This window comes from Pezoporus flaviventris, unplaced genomic scaffold (assembly GCF_033815535.1).
Source record: "Pezoporus flaviventris isolate CSIRO_AGI_PZ_B2104156 unplaced genomic scaffold, CSIRO_AGI_Pfla_v1 ptg000047l, whole genome shotgun sequence".
Taxonomy (NCBI): Eukaryota; Metazoa; Chordata; class Aves; order Psittaciformes; family Psittacidae; genus Pezoporus; species Pezoporus flaviventris.
The window spans coordinates 12,927,793-12,944,748 of NW_026892595.1; the positions used below are offsets into that span (position 1 = coordinate 12,927,793).

General features: G+C 37.5%; 1 protein-coding gene across 4 annotated transcripts in view; it reads right to left on the reverse strand.

Moving 5' to 3' along the window:
• Positions 1-16,956, reverse strand: part of LOC133276939 (macrophage mannose receptor 1-like) — a 60,485-nt gene that overhangs the window by 18,414 nt on the left and 25,115 nt on the right. For all 4 annotated transcript variants that reach the window (XM_061468313.1, XM_061468312.1, XM_061468315.1 and 1 more), the window contains 14 exons: positions 16,133-16,290; positions 15,063-15,176; positions 13,644-13,759; positions 12,265-12,413; positions 10,587-10,786; positions 9,946-10,070; positions 8,703-8,790; positions 7,700-7,844; positions 6,171-6,212; positions 5,886-6,049; positions 4,025-4,092; positions 3,467-3,567; positions 2,842-2,984; positions 998-1,112 (listed from right to left, as the gene is read on the reverse strand). In XM_061468313.1, the coding sequence (XP_061324297.1) occupies positions 998-1,112; positions 2,842-2,984; positions 3,467-3,567; positions 4,025-4,092; positions 5,886-6,049; positions 6,171-6,212; positions 7,700-7,844; positions 8,703-8,790; positions 9,946-10,070; positions 10,587-10,786; positions 12,265-12,413; positions 13,644-13,759; positions 15,063-15,176; positions 16,133-16,290 (1,728 nt within the window). The remainder of the gene's footprint in view (positions 1-997; positions 1,113-2,841; positions 2,985-3,466; positions 3,568-4,024; positions 4,093-5,885; positions 6,050-6,170; positions 6,213-7,699; positions 7,845-8,702; positions 8,791-9,945; positions 10,071-10,586; positions 10,787-12,264; positions 12,414-13,643; positions 13,760-15,062; positions 15,177-16,132; positions 16,291-16,956) is intronic.

Below are 16,956 nucleotides of genomic sequence, written 5' to 3' on the forward strand. Positions count from 1 at the left end.
TGTTAAGCCAGAGACTGTAGCAGGAACTCAAGCCTTTATACCTACATTGCCTGCAGTAACAATAGTTTTGTGCTAATAGCTTTATTACCCATTTCTCTTTTAGCTGGAATTCAACCCCTGTGCATGAACCAAACACCTGAAATCTGTGCTGCAGAAATGATGCTGCATGAGAATTTAACTATGTTTCAAAAGTGAAAGTTTGATTCTTCATTTCTTCACATGTGGTAAACATAAGTTCATGTCAGCAGTCTAAATTTAAACTACTTAATTGCTCAAACTACAACACAGATTTATTTTACAATGGCTGATTTTTCAGTATGCTCTTTTGAGTTCACAAACAGTATGTGTTGTGCAACCCTGGTTTCTCAACACTGTAGTATATATTTCTAAAATGAGGGTGTTATCAACTTCCATCAAAATCTTCCCCATTTTTTAATTTGAATTTGTGCCATTCATGCATTTGTTTATTCATGCATGAGGTAATTTCCCTCTGCTCATCCCACATAGCCATGCATGCAGCTCTTAGGTTCACTAAAATAAGCACATCTAATGAAAAGAAAGGTACATCTAAGTGGTGAGCTGTGGGTAGATGTACGCACAGTCAAACCTCTGCCCTAAGCTGCCCAAAGACAGCCAGTTCTGACCCTAGTGCTCTGCTTGAGTTAACAGAAAAGCTATGCAGCAAGTTAATGCCACCCAGTGAAACTGCATCACTTGGAATGAAACTTGCTGGGTCTGGCTGGCATCATATGTAAGCAGAAAAAGAACTACTTTGGCTGCCAGGACAACATACATGTATATGTATATCTAAGACAACATTAAAATTTGGTAAGATTCAGGTGAAAACTTCATTGTAAATTCCTAAAAATTTGACATTTTGGAAGGAAAATCAGATGCACAATCATTATTCAAACCCTGTCCATATTCACATGAATACAACGGCCACCCCGTAAAAATGAAATATCCCATCTAGTTGCTACAAAATTACACACAGTACCTTGCACTTGTTCATTAGGGATAGTGGCCAGGTTTCCTCCTAAATTCATGCAAGCTGTTCGTGCGGCATGCCAAGTGACACGTTCATCTTCCGTAGATCCAAATATTTTATAACACTAAAACATGAAGAAATTCTCTATGTATTATCTTTCCTCCAATATCCCTCACAGATTGAAAACCACTGTCTTCAGCAAAGCAGGAGAGAGAAAAGGCAGTAAAATAATACATTTGTCTGAAAAAAAACACATTCAGCTTAAAACAAGATTTTTCATAGGATCATAGAATCATAGAATAGTTAGGGTTGGAAAGGACCTTAAGATCCTTAAGTTCCAACCCCCCTGCCATGGGCAGGGACACCTCACACTAAATCATGACACTCAAGGCTTCATCCAACCTGGCCTTTAATGCTGCCAGGGATGGGGCATTCACAACTTCCCTGGGCAACCTATTCCAGTTTCTCAACACCCTAACAAGAAAGAATTTCTTCCTTATATCCAATCTAAACTTCCCCTGTCTAAGATTGAACCCATTACCCCTTGTCCTGTCACCACAGTCCCTGATGAAGAGTCCCTCTCCAGCATCCCTATAGGCCCCCTTCAGATACTCGAAGGCTACTATGAGGTCTCCACGCAGCCTTCTCTTCTCCAGGCTGAAGAGCCCCAACTTTCTCAGTCTGTCTTCATACAGGAGGTGCTCCAGTCCCCTGATCATCCTCGTGGCCCTCCTCTGGACCCTTTCCAACACTTCCATGTCCTTTTGATGTTGAGGACACCAGAACTGCACACAATACTTCAAGTGAGTAGGGGGGCAGGATCACCTCCTTCGACCTGCTGGTCACGATCCTTTTGATGCAGTCCAGGATACAGCTGGCTTTCTGGGCTGCAAGTGCACACTGCTGGCTCGTGTTCATTTTCTCATCGACCAACACCCCCAAGTCCTTCTCCACGGGGCTGCTCTGAATCTGTTCTCTGCCCAACCTGTAGCTGTGCCTGGGATTGCTCTGACCCAGGTGTAGGACCTTGCACTTGGCATGGTTAAACGTCTTAAGGCTGGCATCAGCCCACCTCACAAGCATGTCAAGGTCCCTCTGGATGGCATTCCTTCCCTCCAGCGTATCAACCAAACCACACAGCTTGCTGTCATCAGCAAACTTGCTGAGGGCACACCCAATCCCACTGTTCATGTCAGCGACAAAGATGTTGAACAAGACCAGTCCCAACACCAATCCCTGAGGGACACCACTCGTTACTGGTCTCCAGCTGGACACTGAGCCATTGACACAACACTTTCTTGTACTGGTCCTTGTTTTGTACAAAATTAAATGTCTCAAGAAAGCATTTTGCCTAAAAAGACACACACTACATTTGATCTGAAATACCTAGAAAATAAGCAAAACCTGACCTTTTATAGACAGCCAGCTAACAGTAGTAAGTTGTGCATGACTGATAGTCTGCCTGTTTATTTGACTCTACAAAGCATATCATATTAGTAAAGTTAATGAAGACAAAATATATTCAGTACAGCAAAAGAATTATGATTGGTTAAAAAACATGAAGAGCAAAGCACCAGTGCTTCAGGAACTCTGTCTAAACTCTTTAAAAAATGCATATCAAAACTTTTGAAGAGATAATTAGAGTATGACTTGTCTGCTGCAACTGAATATGCTCAATTAGAAGCATAAAAAAACCACCTTTCCTGCAAAACAGTGGATGGGCAAGCAAACCAGCTCCCACAAAAAAAAAATCATATTTTATTCTAATAAGAAAAAATATTATTAAATAGTTGACTTGTTTTGTGTTTAATGCTTTGCCAAGCACCCAACATGCACTGTATTTGGTATGGTACCTTGTTATGAAAAGAAAGCCAAGCTGGATGACATCCTCTTGGAGCTGAAAATGTTGTTGGAGGAACAGTTGAATTAACGGAGCTGTTGTGCCTTTCACATATGTAGGGATTTGGATAACCGCAGTTTATATCATTCCAAAATCCTGAATGTAAGATAAATGGGGAACTGTATGACATCACATCCAGAACTGGTTAAACAGGAATCAGTTTCACTCATTCTTACACAAACTGCCAAATCCTCAGTCCCTCAGATTATTATTATTCTATTTCAGTTAAATATGTCACTTTATACACACCGTAATTACGAAATGTTAAAAGCACCATAGAACCAGTTACTAGAAATACCACTGTTACAGTGGAACATTAGGCCAATTTTAAGAAAAAAATATAAAGCAGTTATATAGCAACACAACCACAAACCTCCATCAGAGCTTCCCCATGCTAGGCTTAAGATAAACATAGGAGCACAAAAATATTAGGTCCTGAAAATAACACTGTGGTCTACTGTAACATTTTACAAAAGAGCAAAAAGATGGGGGAAAAGAGGTGCCTCTCATAAGAAAGAAAAATATTCTGACACAAACACGCAAATAATGAAATTCAGGAACAAACATACAAAACTCACCTAAATTCTTATACATAACTACACAGTTTTCATCATTATTTGCAAAGTTAGGTTCATGTGGTGCCCATGCCAAATAATTCACTGGAGTGCCATCCATCCAGCTTAAGAAAAACAATCCAACAAAAAACTTCTTTAACATACAACTAGAATTGCTTCCATGTTACACAAAGTAATTTTGCAATACATTTAATATAGCAGTCCATAGTTTAAGGTGCATAAGATTTTTTGGCCAGTTTGCCTCCTTCTTAATTGCACTAAACTTACTCTCTGCACAAAGACATACGTGTGTGTATGTTGAAGTTGTGTTTATTCTGCATTTATTACAGTCTCTTGCCAACAGTTAAAGATGGGGAATAAGAACACTTTTACCTACAATTTTGAGTAGGGGCATCTCTTTAATATAAATAACAGAATAAAGGAAGCTAGAATTCATGAATGAATATTAAAAATACATGATCTGCAGTGTAATTTTTCAAGGACTTCCATTATTTTTGCTCCACTCAGTAGATTTCTTTATTTTAAAGCACAATGCAAGCTTAATGGTTCTAGTTGGCCTACCTTGTCCGTTGGTCAACACTGAGTTGCAAACCAATGAAATATGCATCCTCTTTGCCATTTTTCAAGATCTAGAATGTAAAGATTATAATTGTATAAATTTCCTCTTTTTATCATAGGAATAGAATCACAGAATCATAGAATGGTTTGGGTTGGAAAGGACCTTAAGATCATCTAGTTCCAACCCTCCTGCCATGGGCAGGGACACCTCCCACTAGATCATGTCACCCAAGACTGTCCCACCTGGCCTTGAACACTGCCAGGGATGGAGTATTTACCACTTCTTTGGGCAAGCTGTTCCAGTGCCTCACCACCCTAACAGTAAAAAACTTCTTCCTTATACCTAACCTGAACTTTCCCGGTTTAAACCCATTACCCCTTGTCATATCACTACAGTCCCTAATGAAAAGTCCTTCTCTGGCAACCCTGTAGACACCCACCAGATACTGGAAGGCTGCTATGAGATCTCCATGCAGCTTCTGTTCTCCAGGCTGAACAGCCCCAGTTTTCTTAGCCTGTCATTGTATGGGAGGTGCTCAAGCCCCCTTATCATCCTCATGGCCCTCCTCTGAACTTGCTCCAACAGTTCCATGTCCTTCTTATGCTCAGGACACCAAAACTATACACAGTACTCCAAGTGGGGTCTCATATTATGATAATTATTAAATATAATGTTAATATTAAATATTATTATCCTAGTATTATGTTAAATCATGATGTTAATATAATTATCATGTAACTGCTACGTTAATATTAAATATTAAGTTAAGAAATGTTAACTATTATGTCAATAATGAGTAATATATGTGTAACAGACAGAAGATATGAACCGCTGTATCCTCTAACTACAATATTTAAGTTAAAGCAGCTCACAGTTGACAGTCCACAGTCAAACTTCACTGCTGGCCAAAAGGTGTGGTCACTATACCAACACTTCTCAGTCTTACTTGAAAGTCACTGAACTTAGCACCTCTTACACAGTGTCTGCAGTGGGTATCATTGACAAGTTTCTTACAAGTGACAAGCATTCCTACAATTTGGAGATAAACTGTTATAGGCCCTCCTGTCATGTCACCACCATTCTCCAGCCAGCTCAGGAAAAGTTCTATGTAGTTCAAATGCACCTTTTAAGCACATTCCTGATAAAAAGAAGTTGGCTTCTATACAATATAAACAGGCAACCAACCCCAGCCACCTAGGAAATATTATTTCAAAGCTCTTACGGCATAATCCATGCCTCAGGTTGGTTTTCCTGCGTAATTATATTCTCCCCACCAGAAGAATGAGGCAAAGGAGCACACATAAGAACCAAAAAGAGGCTGCTAGGTAAACTACATCCCAAATACACTGACAAGATCAAAAGCCAATATTCTGAGTATTACATATAAGCTACTATATGTTTTGATCCACTACTGAAAGTATCTTGAGTTCATATGTTGATAAACTTTATTTTCAGTTAACTCATCCCACCTACAGTATCATAGCTCACAATCACAATACCTCTTGCTAAAATGAAGCCATGGATCAATTGAAAGTAAGCATTAAGATTTACCTTAGCACACTACAAATTGCAGAAAGATATAAAATGGTGTAACTGCCATACTGAATAGGAAAAGCAGATAATGATGTTTAATGCTTACTGTGCTTATTTCTATACAAAATACTAAACCAACCCTGTTCTCACCTCAGCTAAGAAACAATCTGAAAAAAGACTTGAGTGTGTTCTTCATTTTAATCTGGCTTAATGCTACTGCAATTTCACTATCAATACATCTTGTAGGGAAAACACCAGGGTGAAAAGGATTTGTGCCCATGCTCACTTGTTTTGGATGATTTATTCCATAGTATTAATGATTTTTCTTACATATCGCCAGAGGAACTTTCTTTCACTTTCACTCTCAATGACAGCAAGGTCTCCAAAATTCCTTTTGCAGAACTCCCGACCTTTTTCCATGGGAACAGTCTCCGTGCTGAAATAATATAGTTTGTCTTCATGTATAATCCATCCATCCTCTGTAGTCTTGTATTCTGTAAAATACATTGTAATCCAAATATGCTGTTCCTGAGATACTGACACTCTTATTAGCAAAATTATAAGAACTGCTTTTAAACATACACATGCATAAAAAGTAATAGCAGTAACACTTACTGGGTGCAGGAGATTCTGTTGGTTCAGGCTTTACACTTGCTCCTGGAAGAACAAGATATTTATTACAATTGTAAACTTTCTGCTGTAAGAGAAAAAATTTACTCTGATTGATAGGCATGTTTTTCAATTGACATTGAATGTTATGGTTAGCAACAGATTTAACATCAAATAGTAGAAGAAACTAACAAGCCTAAAAGTCCTACGTTGGTACACTATTTGATTTTAAATATATGTTTTTGTTCCCTGTATAATTATGTTCCCTGTTCCATATGTGTATCATAAAATACCTTGAAATTTATCTCAAATAATTAATTTTTGCATTCACTGGATGCAGAAAAATTTATATCCCAAAGCACTAACTCTATTAAGACAGTCCTGTATCTCCCTGTCCTTCCTTTCTCCAGGTCATTTCTACATGAATTCTGGCTTAAACCACAGGCAGCAGGAATGCAGGCTTCTTCCATGGTGCCATAGCTACCACATAGTCAAGTTCTTTTTATCTTTCTCCGTCTGAGAAGAACTTCTGTCTGGATCTTAAATATTTTTCTAGGTAAAATCTCACTGGAAAAGATCCCAAGAAATTAACTGGTCATTTCTGAAAAGAAGACTTCAGGCTAAAGGATTCCCCTGTTTGTTTTTGCTATGGCACCATGAAGATGGCGTCCTGGATGGCGTCATTAGCATCTCAGGAAAATAATTTCTAATACAGGAGATCTCTCCTTATAGGTTTACCAATTTATTTTGTGCTAAAATATTATCTCACAGCTACTGGCATTTAATGAGATATTCTCTAAGAAATTCTCTTACCAGTGTAAAGCAGACGTGGTACTTCATTGTCAATTACCTAATGCACCATCTTTATTTTGCTCCCCTCCCAATGTAAGAATGTGTCAAAATGCTTAAATGAGCACTTTATAAATTACTCAAACTTAGGTAGATGCACTGCTTGTGGAACCCAAGATTTCCCTAAATTATAAATTTTGTATTGATGTCTTCAGAAAAGCATCCAAACTCAGATCTCAAGAGAATTTAGCAAGAAAACAACATGTGAATATAAGCCTGATTAAAGCAAATTATCTTGAAACCATCTTGCAGCTACAGATACGATTGGCTGACAACAGCTGACAGCACCTGAACCAAGTGAAGGAGGGAGTTTCCACACAAAAAAATTCAGGTATGTGAACTGATTTGCAAACTATTTTCTAATAATTTGAAACTCAATGCAGAAAAGGAAAAAAAAAAATCCATAATAGGATTTGCTGGAAAATGAAATGTCAAAAGTGAATGTGAATATTCAAAGTAGTATTTTCTATCTTTCAAATATCACATTTCCTCTTCTGAAATCATAGAGAAGGATCAGTGAGAAGTCCCAGCAGGACACCAAAGGCTGTGTATCTTTAAATGCACTGAAGACATAGAAATCTTTATTCCACTTTCATATTTCACTTTCCACAGGAAAACATTCTGATAAACAGGTTCTCAGATTTTTTATTTCTTATAGTCAAGGAAAAAATCACATATATCCATACCTTTTCTTATCTGGCAAATCCATCCATATAGGTAATCACAGTGCCTGTCATTCCATAGCATGCTGGAATCACCACTGATCTCTGCACAAAGTTCAATTCCTTGATAATTATTGGGCTCTCCGAAGCCCCAGTTTTCATACCTCACCTATGACAGAAAAGGTTTTGTGAAGATTCTGTTATATAGAAAGAAAATAATGGACAGAGAGAGGATACAGCATCAAACCACAGACCTTCAGGTTGTTCCCACTGTCAGTTTAAAAACTTAGATAAGAAGAAACAAGACTCTCCCCAGGCAAATGCTGACATTTCAAAATTTTTCTCAGATTACAACTGGACTGCAGCTTAACAATGATGGGGTATGCTACATGTTGATATTAAATTAAATAAATATTCTATATGATTCAGAGTAGGACATTATTAAGACACAACATAAATGTTAGCATTTTTCTCAGAAAAAATATTACTGCTATTCTAATTTTTCTGTATAAATTCCAATTTCAGTTTTCTGTACGATAAACTTCCATCAATATATTTTGACCAGCCTTTCATGAAATACACCCACATCTCCAAAACCTCCTTTGCTTCTACAGTTTTGTATCTTAGTTTAAAGTATAGTCAAATCACACTGGCATAAAACAACTGCCTTCAGCTCTATGGAAGGTAGGCCATTTCAGATAAAGATCCAATTAACAAAGAAGAGAAATACTATAGATAGAGTACTTCAGTCCAAAAAAACCCCTTGTATTTACAAGAACATCCTTTTGGTCTACATGGATTTAATTTTTTGTCAATTCAATTCACATTTTCTTATTAAAAATTAGTATGTTTTAGCAAGAAAAAAAAATCAAGACAAGAAGTTGTTGTTCATAAACTTTCCTAAAGACAGCATGATGCAGGGGAGGATTATGATTAAGCATAAAACTACACAGGAACACATATACCACACACATCTGAGAAGCACAGGGAATGCAAAATAACAGCTATGGAAAATTAAATCACTCACTGGAGATCCATCACTCCAAACAAAGCCATCATCAGGATTCAAGTAATATAAACCCATCCAGAAATGCTGGTGGTAATAGCCATTGTTCCTAAAAATAATCCCCAAAAAGTAATGATAAATGTCCCATTTGTTAGAAGTTTAAATATAAACCCTGAATTAAGAAAGGCATTGCAATATTTTTAATAATCTATCATTTACAACAGTAACTGTAATAATTCCTAAAGCTGTTAGAAACAATAAGAACCAGGGTAGAAATTAATTAAAATGTAACCACTTCTGGCTGTTATCAGTATATGTTAATTCAAACAGATTGAAATACTGACCAAGAAAATGTCCCAATCTAATCCAACTCCTGAAAATAATGTGGCGTAACACTGTTGTATAATAGTTCACTAGCTACTGTGGCTCCATTTATCACTATCCATTTTCTCTCTAATGGCACTTACAGTTTCCAAACACAGTTACTTGCTGCAGTTGAATCACATTAAGAAAATTGCACCTTAAACTAATTCTTGTTTGCAAGCAGACACATTTTACTGATTTATCTGAAATTACTGAGTCACTTTGTGATAATGCAGCATCTGAGACTTCTTCCTTACTATAAGTATGGAGCCTATATGGGATTCTAGTATGGCTGTAGCATTATGCAAGGCTGCCATATTTCAGTCTTGCTTCCTAGTTAGACAGGGATGTAGAGGTTCATTGAGCCCACTCTATTTAGATCATATTCCAAGTGTTACCTTTTCAAAGTATTTGATATCATTCAGAAATCTCACACCTGCTTTTTACAGTTCAGGGACTTACTAACCTTATTTATATTCCCTGTGTAGGAAAAAGTGAATCTGAAGTTGCTCTTTTTGCTTTCTGATGAGTTCATAAAAGTGACAGACAATCAACATATTGACCAGAATTATATCACACCTGTTTGTACACTTGCTATGAGAAAACTGGTATCTATAGTAATATTATAGTATGCCCAAATGCACAGTAGGTAATTTTACATCAGATGATAAATGTTGCCTCAACTAGGTATCTTGGCAGTCTCATTTTAGCATTAGCTTCTGGGATGATTGTTGCTGGGCATACAACTCTTGCTATTTTACCATATCTGGGTTTTTTGCTGTGTTTATACAGATGCAGATAATGTATCCAGACTGGCTTATACTGAAGAAAACACATCTAAAGCTAAATATTTCAGAAACATCAAAAGGCTAATTAAAGTGAAAGGACTGCAAGTACTTACGCAATAGAACGCCATATCACATACTGTTCTTCTTTACCATTAATGGAGGCCAGATCTCCTCCTACAGCTCGACAAAACTCTTGAGATTCAAGCCATGTTTTCTTTTGTTCTGGTCTTGAAAAAGCCTAAAGAGAGCATTTTGGAATCAGACAAACTAGACCATACAGATCACAAGATCAAGAAACATCAGCTACCCAAAAGCAATTCATTTACAGTTAACTTGTTCTGTGGGGATTAGAGAAACTGAATATAGGGTTTATAAGCATTCGCCTCTGTGAAACACTCATTTAGTATAAGCATCTTTAAGCCAAGTTAGCAAACTGACACATTAGCATTGCTGACACAAGTATCTGCTGCAAGACTACAGTGAAGAGAAAGGCACTTTGACTCTTAAAAGAATGGGAAATTCAATCTTAAAAAAAAATGGGAAATTCAGTCTTCAAAGGACGGGAAATTAATACCAGAAGATCAAACCCGAAGATCAGGTTTTAACTTAATAAACAAAACCATGCGAATTTCATTAGAAGGGAAAAAGAGTCTTACATATAATCCGTAAATAAGCTTAGGAAGCAATTAGATATATGTATACCAATTTTTATTGCATGAAACTACCTTAGTGCAGAAATAAGCAATATACTTACTTTGAAACAGAAGCTAATACGATTGTTTGAGTCCCAGCCTTCTGGACACCTGGGAACAGGAGTTGTTGTAGGCACAGGTGGAAGTGTCACTCCCTCTGCCCACACTTTGCACAGGAACTTTGCCTTTTCTTCACATTTTATTACATCCCATAATCCACCTGCAATCCCAGTCCTCATGGCAACACAACCTGGCTTTCTGCCTGGTTGTAAACAGGAATGCACAAAAGCAACATATTTTAGGAGACATAAGGATTTAGAAAACTTCATATTCTATCCTGACAGAAATTAAGTCTTTGTAGAGTCAAAAATGTTGCTAATGCTAGAGCATGTCCAGGAGAGGGCCATAAAAATCATCAGAGGGCTGTAACACCTCTCCTATAAGGAAAGCCTGAGTGCATGGGGTTGTTTAGCCTGGAGAAGAGAAAGCTCTGGGGAGACATTACCATGGCTATTCAATATATAATGGGGGCTTATGAGGAAGACAGAGAAAGACTTTTTGGCAGGATCTGTAGTGACAGAACAAAGGGCAATGGTTTTAAAATAAAAGACAACAGGTTTCAATTGGACATAAGGAAGAATTTTTTTTTTACTATGAGTATGGTGAGACACTGAAACAGGTTGCCCAGAGAAGCTTTGGATGGCTCATCATCGGAAATGTTCAAGGTCAGGTTGGACAGGACTTTGAGCCATCTGATCTAGTTCAAGATGTCCCTGCCCATGGTGGTGGGGGAATGAACACTAGGCCTTTTACATGTTTCTTCCAACCCAAACCATTCTGTGATTTTATGATTCCAATTCATAAAAAAAAGAAAAAGGGAAAAAAAAAAAAACAAAAACCAAATCCCGATATCAACAACAACAACAACAAAAAACAGTTCTGGGGTTCATCCACACTTGACATACTGAATTGTGCCTCACAACAAATCGTCTCCAGTGACTGACTCCAGCAACATCATAACCTTTGATCCAACAAATCCTCCCCTAAAACTGAAGATGCAGTTAGAGCTAGTTTCTCAAATTTGTCTAATCTGACTATGGTTTTCAAAAACTGAACTTGCTATATATTAGCTTATTACTGGCTTGATGGTCTACATAGCCTTACCTTAGAGCAGAAAAAGAAAAAGCAAGGCTTTCATCAACAAAACTCAGTAAAGAAGGAAATCACAATCTAGCAAAGAAATTAACTTAAAAAAAAAAAAAAAAATTAAACACAAATCTTGCCTTGGCCCTCTTGTCCTTCCCCACAATCTCATTTTCTGTAGGACCAGAAACAAGATGCTTCATGCATGCTGTGATCTCACACACCTCAGACCATGCAGTGATCAAGTGCTCTACGAAATATGACTGAACAGGCAGCACTTGCAAGCAGGGTGCAGTATGCCAGCAGAGATTGCACTTCTGGAGTAATACAGACACAAACTTTCCCAGAAATACAGACACAACTCAGAAACTTGATCTCAGTTTAAGGTTTCTTCCCAAGCTCATGTTAAAAACTCATTTCAGCATTAAACACGAAGTCAGTGACAGGATTTCATGCTTGAGAAAGCAGCCAGGTACATTTGAGAACAATTAGTCATTATACCACCAAGTAAGAACTAAGGAATAAAGTAAAAAAATTAAGTAGTGAGCAGCGTATTTTGGGCTCTGAACTCATTATACAGTACAGAGCCATACCTACCAGGCATTTCAGAATTCCAGTGTGTAAATAAAACAGATTCACCGTTAGCCCACTTGAAAGTTCCCTTTTCTTCTACATCTGAAAGTCCAATCCAAAAGTATCTTTCTGTTCTCAGCCCAACCAGGCTAGTCAGATAGGCTTGTTCATACCTGTTCCAAAGAACACAACTGTTAAATTAATACCGTTAAATTAATTTTTAAAATTACTAAAGGCTTGTTATTTTCACAGGACTACTGCTGTACCTTCTTGAAAGCACAGCTCGGATGGATTTACTTCAACAAAGCACATAACAAAACACTACATAACAGGTATTTTGTAAGCCTCAATAACAGAGTATTTTGCCTTCTCTTCAGATGTCCAGTAAAGAAAGTGACATAATCAGATTGAAATGAAATTGGTGGGAAAGAAGACACCTGACATGACCTGTGTGTTATACCACTGTATTTTTTTGAGATTTTCTAGTAGCCTTGTGTTTTACATACTTCTTGCTATAGCAAAATCCAAAACTGGAAAAGGAATCTCAGCATTATTGTTGAAATATACAAAAATTGAGGCTAGAGTAGTATAATACTAAATTATCAAACTAAGAATCACTACAAATTAGATCCAATGATCATTCAAGAAAAGTTATGTTTAGGAAACAAACCTATGTAGAGGTAACACCTGTCACAGTTCTTTATGGTGTTTAAACAAACAGCTCTTAAGAAATCAAAGTAAGTCAGTCTCCCCTTAACAATGTGTAGTCTGAAGGCCACATTAATGTTAAACCATTTTTATGACAGCTGCAGTGCTACCTATATTTAGAGAGCTACCATTCCTGACAGCTAGAGTTTTCACAGTCAAAAAAAAACTATTTTGATTAAATAGAAACAAATTAGAGAAAGGGAAAAGCACAGAGGTAACTGCAAGCAAAATAAGCTGTTCTTATCCCTTTCATTTTCCCAACATTCCATGTGCACCAGTTGTTCACAGATTTAGCACACACAGAACCCTGGCTGAATTATGATGGATTTTCAGGTACCTTTTGAAAGGAATTCAGAGATGTATCTCTTAATATAATAATCAAAATTGGATCCTGCATCTCTCACTCAACTAAAACCCATCTTCAAGCCACTGCAATTAACAAAATAGGAAATATAATTCTATCTTTTCCCTTGACATAACCATCTACACCAATACCGATTTCACAGTCATCACCTATTTTTACTATAAACTGAATTCCTGGATTTGCCTTCCATGCAAAAACTGTGAGAAGCTCTGTATCTACAGATAGCTGTCCTTTCAAGCAAGATGTTTGTCTGGATCAGAGTACAATACTCAGATGATGCCAGATGTTAAATCCTCATGTGATCCCCTAATGCAAGTAGCCTTTTACATACCTGTCTTCAATAGTTGCTAAAAAGGCCTGATGCCTTCCACAGGTTTGATTCGCTTCAGAAAATGATACAAATGTATTTCCAATGAAGTAACAATAAAAGCCATATCTTTTCCAACCCTGTCAAAATAAACATTAAATGATCACATATGTTGCAGCTTTTCTAAACTTCCTGAAAATAAAAAGTAAAATACGCCACTATCAGCTAACAATTAGACAAAGGAACAACTGAAACAGACAGATTGGAAACAAGCAGGATCAAAGCTTTTTAACATACTATTTTTCATATATTATGATTTTTAATCAGTGCATTCTATTTACAAAGGCAGAAGAGGCTTTGCTGTGTACCTTTAGTGCTCAGCATAGGATTATAACTAGCACACAGGCATTGTGCAATCATGAGAATAGTCTTGAGAAGCAAATTTCAGCTTTGCTTTTCAGAAATGGAATGACACCTCAAACAAGTTTGTTTATTATTAACTAACATTAAAACACTCTTCTAATATTTTGTCATTCAAATGTCACTAATTCTGAAATATGCTCTGAAGTTTGCTGTGACCAGCCACAATTCACACAAATTGTCTTCTGATGGTTTTCAATTTCTCACCTATGAAAGACTTTTGTCTATGAGCATCTACTTAGCTCTCCAGGCAACAATAGTATCCAAAAGCATTAGGAGCTCTCTATCTTTTTCAGCAGTTGAATATTTGGAAGCTTCCCAGGTACTCTTACAAATACTAGGAATAAATATCAAAGACTTCCTCTGCAGCTGTGTAAAGGAGACTTGGGAGAAAAGGCAATTTCTTCATGGAAGACAAAAAGCCAGTAAGATTCCCTATGACATAAGAAATTACAGTAGGTTTTTCGGAATTACTGAGTGTTATGTTACCAGAAGGCAAACATTACCAAATAAACAATAGATCCGCTGGCAGTTTAGAAGGAGCACAATGGATTAATTTTGTTCAGGCATTCATAACAGACTCTTCAAAGTAGAGAGCACTGCCAGAGACCACAGCAAAGCCTAGAGAATAGTATGTAGGCAAGCACACCCTTCCTGCTACAAATAATTTTAAAGAAAATTGTAGGCAGAGATGAAGAGCAACTGCTGGTACAGGTCAATTCCATAGGAAGGCTTGAGTCCCAGTCAAGGAAAAACGGCTGGCTGCAGGGACTACAGGTTTGAGTTTTGGATTAAGTTTTGAAAAAAAGGGAGCATCAAGAGCCAAATGACAGTCCCAGCCTCGATTTATTCATATGTTAATGAATGCCTATCCCACCTGCCCTAGAAATTAGTAGGCCAGATGTTCTGATAATGACAACACAGAACCCATTTTTCCTGTTTAATCTAAGATGTAGGTGTCATTTTCACCTCTTAACCATTCCTAGCAGCCTATTCAGATCAGACTACTTTTTCTTCACTTACCCTCTGACAGCCCATGTCAATAATTTCCTCTTCTGCAGGACCTTCTGACATGGGTTTCCTTTTACAGATGTAGCCAATTCTCTTTTCGCAAGAATGGTCTGCCCAAAATCCATCCTGAACGTAAGAACGTCAGGTTTGATTAGTTAAGGTTAGTCAAGTGGGATCTAATCTTCAAAAAAGGTGCTTTATGCTTTTAAGTATTTAATGATTTTTTTGTTAGCTTTAAAAGAAGCAAAACCTGCATCTAAGTTCAGTACTTAACTCGAACCTCATTCCAACCTATTTTTACTGGCTGATTTGCCAATGACTTACACCTTCGATATTTTTAATTATCACAAAGATGAAAAAAAGCATTTTGCAACATCACACACAGACTGACTTTCACACCAGCTATTATCTCAGTTTCTGTAGTACATCTGGTCAGCAATCACTGCCACATTCAAAAAGGCAGCCTTTCAAAGCAGCCTTTTAAGTGTAGGCATACAGGCACTCAGTAAAGGCTTCTACTAATGCCACTGCCAACTAATTTTCTCATAGCTCTACATGAGCAGTGCAAATGCAAGCATAACATCTCATCCACCTAGACCTGAGATCTATAACTTTGCCTAGAACAAGAAAGTTAAGGCTTCTGTTTTCTTCTAAAGATAATATAAAGACAATACTTCTCACCAACACATTAAAAACTATTAGTGCAATTATTAAAGCTAGGTTTATATCTCATATTCAGCCGCAGCAGAAAAAATTCAAATATACCAAAAATGCCTTGGTAGCTTACTGAAGAAAAGCATTTGCATGTCCATGTACTTAACAGTGAAATTAAAAGTCTTTTCAAAAAAGCCCACGTGCACAAACTGAAATCCAGAAAAATGGATACTGAGGGGCAAGGAAAGCCACCACTTGCCTGCTTCTCAGGGAAAACAACAAAAACAAGAGAGATCCTTCCTCAAAAAAATAAAAGACTCTAAAATTGGCTGCTTCAAACAGTAATATCCCCTACTTTGTCGCTCTTGCATAGAAAAGCCCAACTGATAAACAGAATTATAAGGTAATTAATTCAATAACTACATTACCTTTCCTTTCATAACAACACAGTCCTCTTGCCTGTTGTTTGCATGAGTGGGTTCTCCACGAAGCCACTTGGTATAGGTGACAGGTGTCCCATCGCTCCATTCAAAATACATCTGAACCTTTAGGTCATTCAGCCCAATCCAGAGCTCATCAGATGGCTCTAAAACATACAGTCAACAAGGCTGACAGCGGTTGTTTTACACAATGTGAATTTTTATCTTTATAGAACTCAAAATAATTTATTCTCAGGAAGTTTAAAAGGCAGTCAGGAAATTCAGGCTCCCCGTTTCAAAAAGAGGGCAGATCATTCCTCATATACACACTCCAGTCAGTATTATAAATTATTTATTTCTAGTCTGCCATCCAGCCTATGGTAAAGGCAGCACGTGTTTCCTTTTGTCCACTGCACTGTGACTTAGATCACACTGACCAGCTACATGCACAGTCCTTTCCTTAGATAGCAGTATATCCAAGCACAGTATGAACTATTTGGTTGCTATGAGCCACTGGAATAGGTTGCCAAGGGAGGTTGTGAATGCTCCATCCCTGGCAGTGTTCAAGACCAGGTTGGACAAAGTCTTGGGTGACATGGTTTAGTGTGAGATGTCCCTGCCCATGGCAGGGGGGTTGGAACTAGATCTTAAGGCCCTTTCCTACCCTAACCATACTATGATTCTATGATTCTATGATTTTTCACTGACAAGGAAACTACTAAGAGGGTTTTTTCCAATGCTTATTACCTTGCATTTTTACAACCCATCTACAGCACTCAGAGCTTTTTCCTGTTCAGTTTATTATAATAGTTCTTGCCTTCTTCTGTAAGTCT